Genomic DNA, 20,455 nt, shown 5'->3' with positions numbered 1-20,455 from the left:
CCCCCACCCCCTCCCCCAGGGTCTGTGGTGCACTTGGGGGTGCGGGGACTTTGGTGCTGGTCTGGCATCGACACTGAGCCACCTCTGCTCTGTCTCCCCCGGACAGTTCTACCTCCTGTGTTGGTGCCACGCCACACAGAGATCCCGGCCGAGTTCCCCCCACTGGACGACTACAGCCATTCCATCCCCGAAAACACTAACTTCCCCGCGGGCATCGAGCCCCAGAGCAATATTCCAGGTAGGCACGTGGGCGGCACAGGCTGGCCTGGGAGGCAGGGGCAGCGGTCAGACATCAGTCCTGTGGCCCCAGTCTCTGCCCCCTGGCCGTCCCCCGTTCATCCCCTCTCTCTGCACAGCTCTGGCCTGAGGGCCCCTGACTCAGAACCACATCCCTGTTGGGAGAGGACCCATGACCTCAGCTCCCCCCTTACTAGTGATGCTTTTTTTGGCATAGAGGAGCAGCGTGACCCTTCCGCCCGGCCTTGGTGCAGTCATTTATTTTGGAAGCGGAAATAGCAACACTATTTCTCTCACCGCCCATGAGGCCGGGACTGGCGTTCAGTCCCCAGTGGACCGGGGGTCTGCAGAGGCGGGGAGTGAGCTGAGGGCCAGGCAGCAAGTGCGGAGAGCTGGTTCTGTAAATTCGCCTGGGCATCGGGCCTCGGTGAGGGGCCCCAACCTGGGTGGGAATTGAAGTAACTTTGAGTTTTCACTCTGCAGGGAGAAATGGGCTTTGCTGTCAAAGACTGCAAATGTTTTTAGAAGCCCCTCATTTACATGCAAATAATGTGTGAATCACCAGCACTTTCCGACTCCAGGAAAGCTGTGCTTGGCAGCACTTGGGCTAGTCACTTTTGCTTGCTGGGGCAGTAATCCTGCTGCGTTCCTCTTAGAGCATGCTAATTTGGACGTGACGTTCATCCTGGGTTAGTTTACTGAGCTGAGGTTGGCTACAGACCTGTGTGCTTGGGTCAGAGTGTTAAGGAGAGACCCACTGTCCAACCTTCTCAGATCCTTTGCGGGTAGCCCTGGCGTCCCAGGGGTAAGTCAACTACTCTGTGTTCAAATAGCAAACTTTGGAGGGCTTCAGTCAGGGTCTGGGGGAGGTTTCAGAGAAGTAGATCGCACTGTGTTTGCGACCATTGAATTCGTAACCTAACTGCTGAGTGAGGACACATCCCCTAGAGACAAATCCCGGGTCTGCACGGGAGAAGATAGTAGAGGGTGGGTCTGAGCCTGCAGGTCTTCAGAGGACAAAGAGGGGTGAGGCAGAGGCAAGTCCAGACGCCTCCCTGGAGGGGGTGGGGCTTAACCCTCACCTTGAAAGACCAGGAGAAGTTAGCCTGGTGGAGGCTCTAGGAGTACACACTTCAGACGTGGGAGTTGGTCCGGTCGTGCGTGAGCAAAGGCAGTTATGATCCAAGTGGGAGTCAGAGGTGGTCAGGGGCGAGGACAACAGAACAAAGAGCTGGAACCTCTACTCCGAGACCTGGAGCTCCTGCAGCCAGGGACACTAGCATCATGGTGTGCATGTGTGATGTGTTTGCAAAAGGTGTCTCAGAGCCCAGCTGTGAAGGCCTTTAAACGGACCTCCTTCCTTCTCATTCCCAGAGACCCCACCCCCTGGCTACCTGAGTGAAGATGGAGAAACCAGTGACCACCAGATGAACCACAGCATGGACGCAGGTCAGTCATGCAGGCATATGCTCTTATTCTTAACTGATTAGCAGCTGGTGGGTTCAGCCCTTCCATCCCTTCCTGTTCGCCCCCTTCCTCCCTCTCTCCTATCTCTCTCCAGTATTTGTAGAGCAACCATGATGTGCAAGGGGCAGGGCATAGGAGAGGGTCCGAGCTGCCCACGGATGATGGGGGAGATTGACAGGACAGCCAGCAGTCACTGGGCCATCTCATGTGTGCCCTCATGGAAGATGCTGCATGGCACCAGGCACACAGCAGGGCCACTTCATCTGGTCTGGGGAGGAACAGCACCTTGCAGTCCAGGTTTTTCCCCACGTTGAGTCTTGGTGATGTGTAGGTGTTAGCCAAGCTGTCAGAGTGGGCAAGGGGTGTGCCAGGCAGAGTCATGGGAATTGGGCAATTCTGGGTGCATTCTGAGCCTGGTGCATTCTGGGGACAGTAAGAGCTCGGTGTGTCTGGAGTCCGGAGAGTGTCCAGCCCAGGAGCTCAGCGTGACTGGAGGATATACTCTCTCCAGTGGGGAGAAGGATGGGAGGGCCCACCACACAGGGCTCCGGGTGTGATGGACCTTCAAGCTGGCAAGACCACTTGGCATTGAGTCAGGGCTGATGGGAACCACTGCAGGCTGTAAACAGGGCCTGGGCCTTAGTGAGATGTCACCGGCAGCAGGGTGGGGAGTGGCCTCGACCACCTCAAGAAGTCAGGTGGGAGGCCAGAAAAGACTGAATGGAACTAATGCCTCTTCTGATGACCAGTGGAGACCCCTGAAGCCAGTATTTTTGTGTGACAACCACATGTGATGTGTGTGCTCCTGCCGTGAGGGGCAGGCTTTAGTTCTCGCCTGCTACATCTCCAGATGTTTCCCATATCATTTGTTATAGGACCAGATTGGCTCCAGACCAGCAGCTTCTTGAATTGAACCCCAGCTGCCACATAGAATGTGTACTGAGTTGTGTGTGGTTGGGAGAGGGGGAGAAGGGGAGAGGGAGCCATGCAGATGTTCTATTCCGATGGTGGTGGGCATGCCTCGTACACACAGAGCCGCTAGACACAGCAGAGCCACCTGCCCTCGCACACAGCCCAGAAGAGATTGTGCGGTTCCTTCCCCCACCCGCCCCAGACGGAGTCTCCCTCTGTTGCCCAGGCTGGAGTGCAATGGCGCGATCTCAGCTCACTGCAACCTCTGCCTCCTGGGTTCAAGCTATTATCGCGCCTCAGCCTTCTGGGTAGCTGGGATTACAGGCAATGCAGCACCACGCCCAGCTCAGTTTTGTATTTTTAGTAGAGACAGGGTTTCACCATGTTGGCCAGGCTGGTCTCAAACTCCTGACCTCAGGTGATCCGCCCGCCTCAGCCTCCCAAAGTGTGGGATTACACCGCATCCAGCTGAGGTTGTGCAATTCCTGAGAGAACGAAAGAGACTCGCATGTCCGTTTTAGTTGCTGAAATCCAGCCTGGACATCGTGGCACTTTTGGGTTGAGCACACCCGGTGGAACACACCCGCCCGGCGGAGTGGCTAGCAGCGCGAACCAGCTGGAATGCATCGAAGACCTTCCTGTATCCGATGCCAAGAGACCGCTGCAAGCTTGCAGCTCTTCAGTGCAGGCACGGGAAGCAGGCCAGCGGAGTGACATGTCTCCAGCTGCTGTGTGTCTCCCCACTCTGCGCTCCCTCTTCCCCCTCTGCTGCTCTCCGTATTTGCGCAGTGATTACTGTTACAAACAAACATGGACCAGAAGGGCCGGAGATTGGAAAGAGCAGCCCAGATTTCATCCTGTCAGCTCTTGTTTCTTCTCCTTCCTGTTCCTCCTTTGTGCCTCCCTTTTCTCTGTCCCCTCTCCCTTCTTCCTTTCTTCTCATTAAGGGTGCCTTCAGGGCCCTGTTGTGAACATGAGTGATTTATCTGAAGTAGAGACAGACCAGACTTGTGGACCCCAGCCAGTGTGTGGGTGGTGGGCGGGGGCTCTCCTGTTTTAGTCTCCGTTCTTCAGAGTTGCCTGCTTGGATAGTCCAGTTGCTCACGGGGTTGGCTTCCCTGCCCCCCGGGGTGTGGTAGCATCTCAGGGCCAGAGGGTCACCTTGTTGTCCCCCATGTCGCCTCACCTACCTCCACGCCCTTTTAGACTTGCGAGAAGGCCCCTTGGATTCCTAGGTGTTCGTGGTTCAGGTCACCACAAAACAGGGGACAAGCATTTATCGAGTGCCTACCACGTAGCAGTCATGGTGTAAGCCTTTTTATATGCACAGTCTCACTTAATTTTTACATGTCACACAGTAGATGATAGTATCCTCATTTTATACCTGAGGAAAAAATTAAGGCTCATAGAAGTTAAAACGGCTTAGCCAAACTCACATAGCTGATTTGTGGGGTTGTCTAGACCCTGTGACTGATTATGTAACTCAGTTCTCTCAGTGAACATTCCACATCCCTCTTTGCATTAGGAGTTACAGGGAAGGAGAAATCCGTGGTTCTTCCCTTGCCCTCAAGGAGGTTACAGCTGAGTTGGGGCAAAAGAAGAGATCGCATGAACAGCGCAAGGCAGCATTCGCTTGAGGCCAGATGCGACCCAGTCTCAGGACTGATAGATTTCATTAGACCCCATAGGGTGGTTAATAAATAAATAGCCTCCTTTTTTATTTTTATTTTTTGAAACAGAGTCTCACTCTGTTGCCCAGGCTGGTGTGTAGTGGTGCAAACATGGCTCACTACAGCGTCTATCTCCTAGGCTCAAGTAGTTGTCCAGCCTCAGTCTTCACCACTCGTGGCTATTTTTTTTTTTTTTTTTTTTTTTTCCTGTAGAGATGGGGTCTCCCTATATCACCCAGGCTGGTCTCAAACTCCTGGGCTCAAGTGATCCCCCAGTCTTAGCCTCTTAAAGTGCTGGGATTATAGATGTGAGCCATTGCGCCTGGTCTCTGCAGCCTGCTTGATAGAGGAACAGAGGAGGGGTGACCAGCAGGATGCTGCTCTGGAAAGGTGTCCACTGTTTATTTTTGAAGGCTGATACCATGTGAGTTCTTTTCTCTGGAGGTGAGAGGTGTAGAGAACATAATAGAGTAAGAATTGGGTAGATTTAGACTTTTTCCCACATGCACCATCATCTTTTGCATAAAGTGTTTGTCTGGGCCGGGCGCGGTGGCTCAAGCCTGTAATCCCAGCACTTTGGGAGGCCGAGACGGGCGGATCACGAGGTCAGGAGATCGAGACCATCCTGGCTAACACGGTGAAACCCCGCCTCTACTAAAAAATACAAAAAACTAGCCGGGCAGGGTGGCGGGCGCCTGTAGTCCCAGCTACTCGGGAGGCTGAGGCAGGAGAATGGGGTAAACCCAGGAGGCGGAGCTTGCCCTTGCCGTGAGCTGAGATCCAGCCACTGCACTCCAGCCTGGGTGACAGAGCAAGACTCCGTCTCAGAAAAAAAAAAAAAAAAAAGTGTTTGTCTGGTTGCTGAGTTGCAGGGTTTCTGGGACAGGTTTGTGAGTTTCCTGGAATTGATCTTTCTAGCACCTGAGCTGCTGCAGCCTCTCACCAAGGTCGTGGCTGGTGATGCTGGGGAGGCCTCAAGCCCCGCCTGTATGGGAGGGCTGGCCTCCTGCTTCCTGGGTCTTTGCAGCTTGGGAGAAGGGCTTCCCTGGTCCTCTCATTTTCCTGAGGGCATAGTTAATAGGGCAGGTGTAAGCTAAAGAAAAAAGGTGTCACCTATTCTAGTTGAGAACTTAGCAGCCCTGAGCTGGGAGTCTTGGTTAGCATCATAAAACCATCCGAGACCTCTGAGATCATAACCATAAGAGACCTCTGAGATCATCCACTCCATTCATTCATTCCAGACAAGAAATTGGGGCCCAGGGAGGGACAGTAGAGGCAAGGGTATGGGGTAGGCCTTCTCCTGGGACTTGGAGGCTCAGTCCAGGGTTTTCTTTCTGCTGTGTTGAGGCACCCCACCTTGATATGTAAGTGTTTAGTAATTGGGCTCTCCAGGCCAAGAATCTTTTGTGAAGTCTCACAACTGTGTCTCACCTCGCAGGTTCTCCAAACCTATCCCCGAATCCGATGTCCCCAGCACATAATAACTTGGGTGAGTATCTCCTGGTGCACACAACTGGAACCCCCTCTAGCTGCAGCCCTGGCGAGTCGCCAGTGTGGGGAGGGGGCCCTGAAGGTAAGGCTCTCCCCCGACGCCTACCATCAACCCAGCTCAGCCCGTCAGGTTTCTGGTTACGGTGATGCTGAGGTCACCACAGAACGGAGAAACTTGAGAACAGTGGTGGCAGGAAAGGCAACCATATGCCGGGTTTGTATTTCCCCTGGCGGGGCCGGTAGACGTGAGTGAATGAAAATTCCCTAAACCTTATGCCCAGGAGAACGAGGGTATGTGGTCAGCTAAGCATACGTGTGCGGTTTGGTGCAAAGCCATGGACAGCCGTGCAGACTCCAGCCCCCTGACATTTAAAGACTTGTTTCAGATACACTTACTGGAGTGTTTCATCTTACAATTATGTAATTTTTCTTAAAACAGCAACATATAAGGAATTTGAAAATAAAGTCAAAGTGCCCATAATCCCAGCACCCTAACATAACTGTGTGTGATCACAGTCCTGATGTTCGTGCATCAGGCATATACATACATATCTGTGCCTTGCCACTGAGATCACAGTGCATATCTGGTTTTTTCATTCTCTCTTCTCCTTACGTTATTTTGTAAACACGTTTCTGTATTTACGTGTCTTGTTTATCGTTGTTATCGCGTGATGTTTTGGAGTGGAGGGTCCATTGTTTCTGCTATATCCCTCCGTGGTTAGACTTCTGGATCAGTTTTTCCAAGACTCACTTTTCTAACCCAGTAGGGTCCTTCAGTTCTCCAGCTTGGGATAGACTTTGGCATGGAACCTGCCAAAGGGCTCAAAACAAATGAAATATCCGTTTAGTTTTTATTGATGGGAGTTTTTTATATTCTGGTCTGGTAGTTTTAGAAAATGTAGGTTGGATTTTGTCTGGGGCTTTATTGCTGAGGCTTAATTTGTGGCTCAGGAAAAGAAACAGTTAATATTTCTTGGCGAATCAAAGTGGATTGGCCTGGTTTTTGTGCCCATTTGCTTCCAGACCTTGACTGACAGCGTCAGATGAAGAAACTCATCATTTGGAGTATTAGGAGATGCCTGAAACCCTTTAGAACAGGCTGACCTGGGGAGTATGGGATGTGACTTTGGGGGGATCTGTTTTAACATTTTTGTAAAATAATATCACTGTGAGTGCCGGGCTTTGCAGAGGGAAGGTCAGATTCCTGATATGAAAGGACCGAGTTATTAAAAACAAACTGAAGGCTAGAAGCGAAGTTAACTCTTGAGAAATAAAAGGCCATGATGATGAACTTGACGCCAAGCTTTCAGCTTTTGAGATTGGCTGCTTTAGATTTATTTTCTGTGCCATTTTAAAACCCTACTGGGGCCAAGGTAGCACTTTTAGTCATCAGCCTTCCAAGCAGACACTTGCTTTTGAAACCATAGCAGTCCCAGGGCAGCTTGGAGGTGGCTGATGCTGGACGCGGTGCTCCAGACTGAAAGGTGGTCATTTGCTGTGAACTGCCCTCTAGATTGTGTAGACTAGGATGAGGATGATGGGATGTTTCTTGAGCTTGGACCCAAGGCAGCATCCCCTATTGACATAGTTCTCCCTCCCTACTGCCCCTTCCTCAGGCAGCTTGCCTGAGGATTGAGGATTCTTAGGTTATTTCTTCCAAAGGGAGGACCCTCCCCGAGCCTGGCCAGCAGAGAATGGGTGCCAGTTTGCACTGGCCTAATTGCATCTCTGCTGGGACAGTGTGACTCGGGGGCGAGTCGCCCAGCGAGTCAGGGTTAGGATTCTGGATGAGACACTGCGCTGACAGGCCTGGCTTCCCCTCTGCTTCATGAGCCCCTGTGCTCCCCTTCACTCATTCAAACCATTGACTTCATCCCTACTCAGAAGGTCGCCTGAACTCCCAGTGTGATCGCTGGAAGGGGATGAGATGGTGATGACGATGGGAAACATTTCTTGAGTTCGCTGTTTACTGTTATTCAGAGTGCTTCCTGCATGTTAACCCAATCCTTGTAACTTTATAAGGCAGAACTGTTGTGATTTTTCATTTTACAGATTAGGAAACCGGGGAACACATTGGTGAACTGACGTGTCCCAGATTCACAGCTAGTGAATGGAGAAGCTGGCTTTGAACTCAGGCCCTCTCACTCCAGAGCCTACACTCCCATTGCGGCATGACACTGCCTTGCTGGGCCATTTGGACCAGCTGTCCCCACCCTCCTCACTTAGAGGAACAAGGCTCAGGCAAGGCATTTGCTGACTTTTACATTGGAGACTAATGCTAGGCTGTGGCCCCAGGAGGGGAAGCCCTGCCTGCTTACCTGCCTCTTCCTCACTCCTTCATTCCCAGATACTTGTGGTCTGCATGCCGTTCAGGTGGGGGATTGGAAGAGGGACCACAGACCCAGCCATCAACGGGCTATGGCGTTGTTGGGATCAATAAGGCAGGACCAAAAATTATTCTAAAACAAGAAGTAGGTGCAGATGAAGAAATCTGAGGGTTCAAGGGAGGGAGCGATGGAATTCCAGGCCGGCCAGGCGTCTCCTCTGTATTCATGCTCTCAGTCAACATTGGCTGAGTTCCCAGTATGTACTGATGCTGGGGGCCAGAGCTGGGAGAGCACAGGCATTTGCAGCCTGGGGGCGGGGGAGGGGCAGCTGGAGGTGTCCACGTCCACCTGTAATGCATTGTGCCAGGTGCCCAGGCACAATGGAGCAAGCCCAGAAGAAGGAGGAATAGTGCATGCCAAGGAGGAAAGTAGGGAAGTGTGGATGGAGTGGGGAGACATGGGAGAGGTTGTGCCATGTGTGAGCGGGCGCTTGAAGGACAGGTGGGACCCTGTGAGGCAGAGAAGGAGGGAAGGCCATTGCAGGTCCAAGGGCAGGATGTGATCTGAGGACAGCTGGCATGGTGGTTGGTGGTTGTCTCAAGAAGGACAAGGCGCGAAGACGAGGCTGAAATGGCTGGTGGGGCACTGAGAAAAGACCCGAGTGTCTGCTTAGCGCCGTCTTACGTGTAGAATACAGCTGTTCATGGGTTTTGAATGGGGAGGTTTTCTGATGACAGCTTCATAAAGATTAATCTGGCCACTGTGTGGAAGCTAAATTCTAGGGGAAATTACTGGAGGCAAAACAAAACAAAAACAAAAACCCACTTAGACAGCTCTTCCTCTCGAGGAGGCTGAGATGGATGCTTTCGAGAAATGGTCCAGAGCTGGGAGAATGCATTTGAGAGGGAGTCATGGGCCTGAATGAGCAGGGTTTGTTGACCAGTGTTAAGTGGGGATGATGGTAATGCCTCCATCGAGGCTGGACACCCAGGAAGTGGAATGGGTTTGGGGTGGAAGATGGTGGTGGGTTGCCTGTGCTTAGGAAAGCAGCTGGCGCTGGAGGTGCAGATTTGGAAACCATTAACATATGTGGCAGCCTTTCCCATAGCGGGGCCTGAGAGAAGGGATTTGGTGGTTAAATGAGTGTGGAAAGCCTGTATTGTGGCCCCTCCTGCAGCCCCCACTCAGGAGGGACTCACATGGCCACGCTCTGAGGAGCCTGCAGAAGGAGGCCTGTCTGACCCAGTGTTCCTCCCATGCACTGATCGCTATTCCTGCACTTCTCTCTTAACACCCCACTGCCCATCCGTAGATCTCACTCTGCAAACACCAATAAAGTTTGGCTGAAGTCATGACAGTGGATGGATTTAGTGGAGAGGGCGACCCAGCTCAATATGGAAAGACAGCCAGAGACGCACTCAGGTGGGGGGGTTCCTTGGGGAAGGCTGAGGTCAGGGGGATGATGGGGTCACCGCAGCTCAGAGGGGAGGGAAGCCCTGAAGGACGGTGGCCACAAGCAGGCCCTGCAGAGATGCAAAATGAGATTTAAGAAGCGGCCTTGGATTTGGCATCAGGGGTTCAAGGGGGAGCCTTTAGGGAGCAGTGTGTGGGAGGGGAGGGGCTGCAGTAGTCAGCAGTACACTGAAGGGCAAGTAACAGGTGGGGAGCGGAGGCACCCAGCAGCGCAGCCTTTGCACTGACTCAGAGTCAGTGAGTCCCAAATCCTAGGATGGAGGCAAGCACACAGGGAGCTCTTCCTAGGAAAAAATGGGGACATCTCAGGACATCTGATTATTTCTTTTAAAGAGATTATTATGAAATTACTGTGCAAAAAGAAAGAAAGCAGAGGACATCTGGTTTCTCCTTTCATTTCCTCTGCACTCCAGGCGTTAGCTCCAGGGCTCAGATCTGGGGAAGGTTGAGCCTCTTGCCCCAGCAAAGCCACTTCTGGTAATTACGGGGCAGGGACTCCTGGTTGAGACCGGGCTCAGCATCCTGCCCCAGGCAGGCTCTCGGAGACCCTGGGACCGTTGTTTGCAGGGCAGGGGATACGAGCAGGTGATGTTCCTGTTATTACGCAGCGTGCTGGGTGAGTCACCGGGAATTTCCTAGGCATTTAAGGCGGAAGGATTGGGGTAAGTGGAGGGGAAGGAGGAGGCAGGTGGAGAGAGGAAAAAGGTAGTGAGCTGGCTTGTGCCCGGTGAGTAAGTTGTTCCCTGTCTTAAAGTGAGACAATTAGGGCGGAGCCGTGACTGAGGAAAATAATGTACCAGGGAGAGCCCTGGGGGAGCAGTTGAGCTGCAGTTAAAGGAGGCGATGGCTTCCCAGAGTGCCAGTGCCAGGAGAGAGAAGCGGGGATGGGGCAGCTTGGAGTGAGAGGGACAGGGCAGCTTGGAGGTGGCTGATGCCGGATGCAGTGCTTCAGACTGAAAGGTGGTCATGTGCTGTGAATTGCCTTCTAGATTGTGTAGAGTAGGATGATGGGATGTTTCTTGAGCTTGGATCCAAGGCAGCGTCTCCTGTTGACATAGTTCTCCCTCCCTACTGCCCCTTCCTCAGGCAGCTTGCCTGAGAGTTGAGGATTCTTAGGTTATTTCTACCAAAGGAAGGACCCTCCCCGAGGCTGGCCAGCAGAGAATGAGTGCCACTTTGCGCTGGCCTAGTTGCACCTCTGCTGGGACGGTGTGAATTGGGGGTGAGTCGCCCAGCGAGTCAGGGTTAGGATTCTGGGTGAGATTCCGCGCTGACAGGCCCAGCTTCCCCTCTGCTTCATGAGCCCCTGTGCTCATGTGTGAGCCCCTGTGTGGGGGCAGGGCAGCCCGAAGACCACTGGCCCTGAGCGTGGACAGCGGCCCGGGGCCCAGGCCCAACCCAGTTCCAGGTATCTTCATGCTGCTGCCCAAGGCTCTTCTACAAGGCAACCTCTGGCTCCAGTCTTCCCCACACTTGTGAAATCACAGGCAGGCGACATAATGACAGGAAGTCAGCTGCAGGCTCCGTCTTCACACTCCCGTGGGCCCGGTTTTTAGACTTTGCCACTGTTCCGGGTTGCAGTAACTTCCTGGTTCATAAGCTAAAAGGGCATGGGGGTCTCTGTGCAGCCTGGTTTGGTGTTTTAGTCCTTAGATACATAGATTGGAATTAGTGCCCTGGGTGCTGGGACACAGCTGGCGTGGGCTCACAGAGACCTCACCCTCTAGCACAGGAGACTCAGGTACACAGTTTCTGGGACACAAGGCTAATTCTGCATTGAGGCAGTGAGAGAGTATTTCACAGCCATGTGAGCGGGGCCTTAAAGATCGCGTCCCTGCAGAGGAGGGGGATGGGCAGTCCAGGCAGAGGACCCAGGCAGGACAGAGAAGTGGCGGATGGGGAACATGGGAACCGGAGTGTGGAATCTCCTAGAGTGAGGAAGAACTGCCTTCCGCAGGTGAGGTGGGCCCGGAGGAAACCAGTCCATTTCTGTTTTGACCTTTCATCTTGCAGCGGCGGTGCTCCTGGCCTTTGTCCGTTCCTTGCTTTCGATTTAGAGGAGAAAGTTAATTTCCCCCTCTTGCCTCCCCACCTTTTCCTTTACCGGATTTGAATCTCTTGCACATGTTTTTAATAGGCATCCCTTAATCCAAGCGTTGCCTTCTGGGTTTTATTCTGTTTTCTTTTTCTTAAACAAAATGGAACGTCTGTGCCAGCTTGGAACAGGACTGAAAACTGAGGCCAGCCAATGCGTTAGGCTGGCAGGGGGCCAGCCATGGATTAAGTGCCCTATGGCACTCGAGAAGTCTGGCCGACACCACACTGGTGGGGGCAGGGGACCCACAACGGCTGGAGCTGGAGGTTCCTGCGTCTCCAACACGTCTGCACTGGGAAGAGAGATTAGCACAGACTCGAAGTCTGGCCGGGAGCGGGGCTGTTTGAAGGGAAGGCCGTGGGCACGTGCTGTTGTCTTCCACCCCAGTGTGCAGAATGCTCAGCCTAGAGGTGAAACTGCTGTTGATTGGGGTGTGTCACCTTACCCTCCCCGCAGTCCTTCTCCTAGAGGAGCCTTCTCTAGAACTGCTTCTGCATTTGTTGGTAAACCCTGGAAACCAGATCTTGCTTGCTTGCTTGCTTGCTTGATCAATTGATTGGTCGGGGGAGGGGTTGCTACCTCCCCCTGAGAGATTTCTTTTAAGATTTAATGCCAGGACAAGCTTTGTTTACCCTGAGGAACTAGTAAGCATTGCCCATCCACCAACCAGAGCCATAGACCATATAATCTTCCCTTTTTGTCTTGTCTGCTAGGAAGCTCAGAGCCAAACTAGATGCTTTCGCAGTAACTATAACCTCATGGTTATCCCATTATAGCCGCCTTCTTTCCAGAGTCCTTTTTGTTTCTCTGATAGGTAAGGATAAGTCCTTTGGGAAAGAAATGAGGGCATATTTAGTGTTCTGGGGTGTGTGTATGTGTGTGTGGCAGAGTCTTGCTCTGTCCTCCAGGCTGGAGTGCAGTGGCGTGATCTCGGCTCACTGCAACCGCTGTCTCCCAGGTTCAAGTGATTCTCCTGCCTCAGCCTCCAGAGTAGTTGGGATTACAGGTGCCCACTACCACGCCCGGCTAATTTTTGTATCTTTCGTAGAGATGGGGTTTCACCATGTTGGCCAGGCTGGTCTCGAACTCCTGACCTCAAGTGATATGCCTGCCTTGGCGTCCCAAAGTGCTGGGATTACAGGCATGAGCCACTGCATCTGGTCTGTTTTTTGTTTGTTTGTTTTTTAAAGAAAAATGTGCCATTGAAGGCAGAACCCAGAGGTGGTGACCATACTTTCTGGTCTGCCACTCTTCTTGCACAAGTTTCGGGAGGAAGCAGCTGAGGTGTGGTGGGCAGGCGGGACCTAGAAAGGAGGGAAAGCACGGCTGGCTTTTAGTTGTTTGCAGAGAATAGAGAGTGCATGGCTGGGGTGCTGCTCCGGCTCAGTCCCGCTTCTGAACACAGGGCAGCTTGTCCAAACAGCACTCTCTGAAATGGCAGCCTGCAGACTTTGCCACTGGCCTGATTTCACTGCTCCCTCAAACAAGCGTCTTCCTAATGATGTGTCAGGTTCCTAGTGTCCGGGGTTTTCCACAACACTGTCCAGTGTGTGTCTGTGAGTTGCAGGGCTGTTTGGATAAGGGCTCAGATCTGCTTGGGAGGGCCTCTCGGCCTATGACCCGAAGCCTGTCTTTGATTCTGAGGGTCCTTGAAGCCCACCCCTCCCCAGAGCATGGTTCCAGCACCATGCGATACAATGGGTGGCCTGCCAGCTTTTTCTTTTTTTGAATGGTGGGCTGGGTTGCTGTTCCTGGGAGCCTAGCTCTTTCTCTTGCCTGGAGTAAACCCAGAGAATGCTGGGCAGGGCTTTATGATTTCGGGGTGCGGACTCTGTTCTGTTCTACACACTGCTGAGTAAGTCAGAGCCAGCCAAAGCTATACGTTCAAGCCGACCTGTGCCGGAGAATGACCTCGGTGGTCAGCATTATTGTCTTCTAATGCACCAGAGTCGTTGTACGGACTGGAAAACTGAGGTTACAGAAGGAGGTCACATCCCCAATATCACACAGCAGGATCAGCAGAGCCTGCACTTGGGCAGTGGTGGCCAGCAGCACTGATACTTTGCCTGACCACTCTGAATGCTTGGGTTGCACTTGGATTTTTTTTTTTTTTTTTTTTTTACGTTTCCAAAGCAACATAGCTCACATTTTACTGACCACATTGTTTAGAATATAGCTTATCTCATTGGAATGTTGAAGCATCAAGCAAAGCCAGAGCCAGATGTGGCTGACGTGGCTCAGCCTCACCTCAGGGGCCAGGACACAAGCCACAGCTGCTCCCGGCCCTGTCCTTCCTCCCTTCCCCATTAAGTACTTTTGATGCCTTCATCCTTATCTTCCTTTGCTCCACCCCAGGAAGAGAGGAAAAGGTTAAGAATGCTTTGCCTCCATCTTGATGGTGATCAAGATAGGACCAGGCTGTTTTCAAGTTCATAGAATCCAGTTTTTATCATTGTGTTAACACCATGTGCTGAGTGCTTGATGCGCACCCCGCACTTCACATGAGTTATCTCTGTCTGTCTAGAAACAGCACCGAGAGTAAAGAGGATGAGGCCCAGAGAGTGTAGCTGGTTTGCTTGCAGTTGCACGTCTAGTCTGTGCCTGAGCCAAGACTGATCTCCAGTCTGTCTGGAGGATGGCTCGATAGCTTGTGTCCCATGATCCAGTTAAATATCTAGCGCCGTTTTGCCCTCTAGAAGACATCTGGCAACATCCACAGCCTTCTTTTATTGCCACAATTTGAGAGGGTGGTATGGATGTATACTGCTAGCACCTAGTGGGCAGGGGTCAGAATGCTGGTAAACATCTTACAATCTACACACGCTCCCTCCCACCCACCCACCCAACAAAGAATTATCTGGCCCCAAATGTCAGTAGTGCTGAAGTTGAAAAAGCTGACCTAGGGTGTCCTAACCCTCCAGCTGACACTTCCTGGGCGTGTGTGGAGTGCAGGGGTGTTACTGGCTTGCCCCTTCTCTGTTCGTGGTAGCATTCTCCTTGCTTTTAGAAGGGATCATGTACCTAGACCCCATAAGGGGATCAGGGACACTTTGTCCTGCAGGCAACCAGACCCCTTCCTGTGGGCAGAACAGCTTCTGACTTTTCTCTCTTGGGCTTTACACACTTTCAGAAGGTCTAATGAGCGGGGGTGCCCCTGGTGGGTTCCCCCTCCTAGACGTTGCCTGGTATCCATTGAGCAGGGTTCTCAGGCCAGGGCGACGGCACGGGGAGCCTCTCCTGTTCCCCCCTCAACAGAGCCCTGCGCTGAGGGTTAAAGTGAGGGAGGAGAGATGTCAGCCTGGGCCCTGGGACCTCATGGTAGAGTTGGACAGTCAGGATGCTCACATAGAGGCACACCCTTAGTCACTGCGTGGCTCCAGGTATATTTAAGAGCCAGAAGGACTTCAGAGCCAGGCTGAAGCTTTGAGATGGAAGAGTGAGAATGAGCAGGGGACTCCCTGATTCTTCAGCAGATGGATGGGATTCAGGTAGGCATCAAGCAGAGCGTGGCAGGCCAAGGGCTCGTGCCCAGCAGTCAGTGCAGCACAGAGAAGCAGCTGGAAGTGGTTGGCCCAGGGCGCAGGGCAGTCCTGGTCCAGAGGCTGTGGCATCAGTGTGAGTGGGAATTCCGAGGGCCAGGCCAAGGGCTGAGAGTATGGACCTGGAGATGCTGCAGAGGCGTGCAGTAGGAGGGCACAGTGCCAGGGCCGCTGGGCTGGGGCAAGAGGAGGGCAAGGAGGCCCCAGGAAATGGAAGGCTGGGATCCATTTCCAGTGTAAGGAGAAGCTGCCATTTACTCTTCTGAGAAAGAGAACCAGCCCCTCGCAGGATGGCAATTTTGCTTTGAGGAGCCCCATATGGAGACTACACAGACAACTGGGACAAATCCAGATTTTCTTTCAGATGGGTTTGTGTCCCAGCCACCCCAGCAGCCGGCATGTAGATAAGTGTGGAAAATGGTTTCTGTGATAAGAGGCAGGGCTCCAGGCTCAGTCTGCGGACGATCCTGATGTGTCCACTGCGCTGACACGGGGCCCTATTGGGAGCCCACTCGGCTGCTGCAGGCTTGGAAGCTGCTGCTCCACAGGCTGGGAGTTTGCCCCCAGGGCTGTGCAGAACCAAAACCTGAAAGCCCTTTTAGGGGCAGGATTAATTACTGTAGGAACCTTGCAAGAGAGGCTGAGAGGTGACTGTGTGGGAGGTGTGGACTGCCCCACAGTGGGCACACTGCAGTGGCTGTCCCAGGTTCATCCAGGTACTGGGTGGCCCCTGGTCCTCTTCAGGTTTGGCCCAGCCCCTGCTTGAAGACTCCTTCCATCCAGTCAAGGCCAAGCAGGCGGGGCAGGGCCTCTATGAGCTTAAAAAAAAAAAAAAAAAGAAATCAGTGGCCCTTTACACACACAGCGTGGCAAGGCTGACGGAATCTCCTCCGGACACCTGAGCATCTTGTTCTGGTGGGTGCTGCCAGTTTTATACGATAAAAGGCACCGGGTGGGGAGATTATTAATCCCTCTGAAATGTGGGAAAATGGTTTTCCAGAGCATCCATGGGACCCCATCGAGGGAGCAGGGAGCATGGGGCTTGGGGCACCCACTGACCCAGTAGCCCGCCCTGTGTCCACAGACCTGCAGCCAGTTACCTACTGCGAGCCGGCCTTCTGGTGCTCCATCTCCTACTACGAGCTGAACCAGCGCGTCGGGGAGACGTTCCACGCCTCGCAGCCATCCATGACTGTGGACGGCTTCACCGACCCCTCCAATTCGGAGCGCTTCTGCCTAGGGCTGCTCTCCAACGTCAACAGGAATGCAGCAGTGGAACTGACGCGGAGACATATCGGTATGGGGTGGCTCCATTCCCCGCCCCCAACCCTGCCCCTGCCACTCTATCGCGCCCCCAGCCCCAGGCCCGAACACACAGCCTCTGCAGGGAACCTTGCCTCCATCCTTAGCTGTGCTCTGCCTCCTGCTGGGCACGGGGGAAGACTCACCGCCCCAGCAAGGCCCCCACATTCCCTGTTGCCCTGTTTAGGGGCCAGACAGGTAGTGTTCAGGCCACTTAATCATTCCCACTCAAAGATACAATCTCAGAAAATCTGGAAGCCACAGAGGAAAATACTTAAGGGATCGAGAAGGGAATGTCTATGAGAAAGGCAACATATGAAATCTTTTTTTTTTTTTTGAGACGGAGTTTCACTCTATCCAGGCTGGAGTGCAATGGCACAATCTCAGCTCACTGCAACCTCTGCCTCCCGGGTTCAAGCGATTCTCCTGCCTCAGCCTCTCAAGTAGCTGGAATTACAGGCACCCAACCACCACGCCTGGCTAATTTTTATATTTTTAGAGACGGGGTTTCTCCATGTTGGCCAGGCTGGTCTCGAACTCTTGACCTCAGGTGATCCACCTGCCTTGGCCTCCCAAAGTGCTGGAATTAGAGGCGTGAGCCACCGAGCCCGGCTGAAATCCTGTTAATAAAAAGAGTTTGAAAGTGCAGATGGATAGGTTGATAAGTAGGCAGTCGCTGTTGGAAGAGTGATCTTTTCTTATTTTCATGTATCATTATTCTAGACAATTTAGAAAAGGTAGAAAAGAATTGTCCACCATCCAAACACCACTACTGTGAACCTTCTGCCTTCGAGCCCGCAGAACATAAGTAAAAGATGACTCTGTGAGTTTAAGGAAGATGAAGCTGTGTTACGTATCGCTTGGTTTGCTTATGAAATTATCATGCTTAGAGGATTTTACCATCCAGAACACAACTGTGAGAACTTAGAAGGGCTGTGGAGAGATGGCAGAGTGACGTTTTCTCAGACCTCGTCCTGGAGCCCCAAGGGTTGGCGAAGGGTTCCTGGGGCAAATTCAGGAGCTGGGCAGGTTAGCAAAGGGAAGCCTGGCCCCACGTGAACCAGGGCACCTCTGCATTCGCTTGCTTTATATCTCGGGCTCTCACAGAAGCCTTCGTTTGAAGAGAGGATTGATTCTGTAGTGAAGAGAAGAAAAGTTTGGAGGCCACAGGCCTAGGTCTGTGCTGTCATTTTCTAGGAGAGGGGCCTGATGTCTAGGGGTGGGGAAGGGTAGGGAATGGCTCTCAGAGACCTCATTGTCAGTGACAGACAGCCCCCACTACCAGACCCGTTCTCCCTATTTTGCTTTTTGTCTTTTACTTCAAAAAAGATACTTATTCTGGGTGGCATCCCACTGTTGGATTGATTGATTTACAGATAGGGTCTTGCTATGTTGCCCAGGCCCAGTCTCAAACTCCTGGGCTCAAGCCATCCTCCCATCTCAGCCTCCTGATTAGCTGGGATAATAGGCATACACCACTGCAACTGGCTTTTTTCTATATTTTATTAAATATATATATATATATGTATATATATATTTACTTACATATATATATATATATATGATTTTTGTTTGTTTGTTTTTTGTGAGGGGAGACCAAGTCTCACTCTTGACCCCCAGGCTGGAGTGTGATGGCATGATCTCGGTTCACTGCAACCTCCACCTTCCAGGTCCAAGTGATTCTCCTGCCTCAGCCTCCTGAGTAGCTGAGATTACAAGCACGCACCACCACACCTGGCTAATTTTGTGTATTTTTAATAGAGATGGGGATTCATCATGTTGGCCAGGCTAGTCTCGAACTCCTGACCTCAGGTGATCTGCCTGCCTCAGCGTCCCAAAGTAGTGGGATTACAGGTGGAAGCCACCATGCCCGGCCTATTTTTTTGTTACTGAAATGAAACAAACATTTTTGGTCTGGGTCTTCACATCCCCACCTCTGCCTCCTGCTCTTACTGACATGATACAGTTGTGGACAGCCAGGAAGTCATCCCTCCTGTGGACTCTGAGCTAACCAGCACCCTGCAGAACTAAAGCCAGGAAAAATGGGGAGTGGTTGGAGGAAGGGGACAGTAGTGGGAATAGGAGGCAGGACAGGGGACATCCAGTGATGCATGGGTCGTTCACCTGGTGTTCATCCCACCTGACGCTGGGCCTGTAACACCTGGCTCCACGTTCTGACCTCTGAGCTTCTTCCCCAGTAATGGAACAGAGACTTTCCCAGGCGGGAGAAGGAACCATCCCCTGGCCAAGCAAAGAGCTCATTGTCAGAGTTTACGTAACTGTTCGAGTTGCAGAGCCAATTTAAAAATAATTTCTGTCCATCTGGAGTGGATTTAAGAGATGAAAGAAAAGTAAATGATATAAACCTCTGGAATGTTTTAGAAAAATGCATTGAGGGTAGAAAAAAATATGGGGTAGCATTAAGCCATCCCTGCAATAAAGGGCTCCTCGGGGTGTCTGCTGCGCCAGAAGGAGCCCTGCAGGTTTACTCAATGAATCTCTGAATCTTGGAGTGTGAAGAGACCAGATAGTAGTGGGGTAGTAGTAGCAGTAGCAGCAAGAAAAGCTGACACTTACAGGCGCTTACTCTGTGTCGCACAGTAATCCTGCAAGGGTAGGCGTTATCATTCCCATTTTCTTTTTTTTTTTTTTTTTTTTTTTTTTTTTTTGAGTTAGGGTCTCACTCTGTCTCTCAGGCTGGAGTGCAGTGGCATGATGGGAGCTCGCTGCAGTCTTGAACCCCTGGGCTCAAGCAATCCGCCCACCTCAGCCTCCCAAGCAGCTAGGACTACAGGGATATGCCACTATGCCCAGCTAATTTTTAAAAAATATTTTTGTAGAGATGAAGTCTCATTACATTGCCCAGGCTGGCCTTGAACTCCTGGCCTTAAGTGATCCTCCCACCTTGCCCTCCTAAAGCTCTGGAATTAACAGGTGTGAGCCACCGCGCCCAGCCCCCATCCCTATCGTAGAGACAGACGAAGGCTCAGAGGGTGAATAACTTGACTGAGGCTCACACCTGCTCAGTGGCAAAGGCTGTCACTGAGACCTATCCTGTGTGCCCATGTCTTGTCATTTGCCTCCCTTGGCTTTAGGAATCCAGCATTGCCCATTTCTCCTCCTTGAGGCTTGGGCTTTGGGGCCCGTTTGCCTGGGGAAGCTGTCAGTCACTGGGAGCAGCCCTGCAGCTCTGCATCCTTTGCAAGCCTCAGGGCCATTGTGTATGAGCAAAGGCACCCCGTCCAGTCTAACCTGAATCTCTGTAGGAAGAGGCGTGCGGCTCTACTACATCGGAGGGGAGGTCTTCGCAGAGTGCCTCAGTGACAGCGCTATTTTTGTCCAGTCTCCCAACTGTAACCAGCGCTATGGCTGGCACCCGGCCACTGTCTGCAAGATCCCACCAGGTAAGCCAGCCACACAGGCACCCCTGCCTTGAGGTCCCTCTCCAAGTGCATGCCTGGGATGCTGGAGAGAGTCCACGTTTCTCACCTTTTCTGCTCACTGGTGATTGCGTTTTCAATCTGGAGGTGATTCGATTGGGTTTTCTCTATGCCCACAGATCTAACTGTGCTTTCCCTGAACCTCCAGGGAGCAGATGTAGCATCTGATGGGTCTGCCTTTAACCATGGGTACCTGCCTGTTGCCCTGTGTGTAGATGCTCAGGCAGTGTGGCTTCCTTTCTTCACTCATTCATTGTACTAACAGCATGCAGGGCTCCGTGCCAGGTGCTGTAGGGGATGAAGAGGTAGATGGGGCCCTGCTCTGCTCCCACAGACCTTACAAACCTGCAGAGCGCAGAAGACAAAGACACGGATGAGTTCAGTATAAGGGAGGGGTGCCAAGCACCAAGCCAGCAGCCCAGGTAGAGAGAAGGCCCATTTAGCTGTTGGGATGGATCAGGGAAGTCTTCATGGAGGAGAAGCATCTGGATCCTGAAGGATA

The 20,455-nt window shown here is 52.3% G+C and overlaps 1 protein-coding gene across 5 annotated transcripts in view; it reads left to right on the top strand.

Moving 5' to 3' along the window:
• The window catches only part of SMAD3 (SMAD family member 3), a 130,212-nt gene that overhangs the window by 100,034 nt on the left and 9,723 nt on the right, over window positions 1-20,455 (top strand). For 3 of the 5 annotated variants that reach the window (XM_003901094.5, XM_017961630.3, XM_021940664.2), the window contains 5 exons: window positions 107-238; window positions 1,612-1,686; window positions 5,725-5,775; window positions 16,296-16,508; window positions 19,780-19,917. In XM_003901094.5, coding sequence (XP_003901143.1) covers window positions 107-238; window positions 1,612-1,686; window positions 5,725-5,775; window positions 16,296-16,508; window positions 19,780-19,917 — 609 coding nt within the window. Of the gene's footprint in view, window positions 1-106; window positions 239-264; window positions 1,043-1,065; window positions 1,525-1,611; window positions 1,687-5,724; window positions 5,776-16,295; window positions 16,509-19,779; window positions 19,918-20,455 lie in introns of those variants that run through there. The other 2 variants (XM_009210474.4, XM_009210475.3) reach the window with 2 other exon arrangements.

Source organism: Papio anubis, chromosome 7 (assembly GCF_008728515.1).
Source record: "Papio anubis isolate 15944 chromosome 7, Panubis1.0, whole genome shotgun sequence".
NCBI classification, from domain to species: Eukaryota; Metazoa; Chordata; class Mammalia; order Primates; family Cercopithecidae; genus Papio; species Papio anubis.
This window is presented reverse-complemented; position numbering and strand designations above follow the sequence as displayed.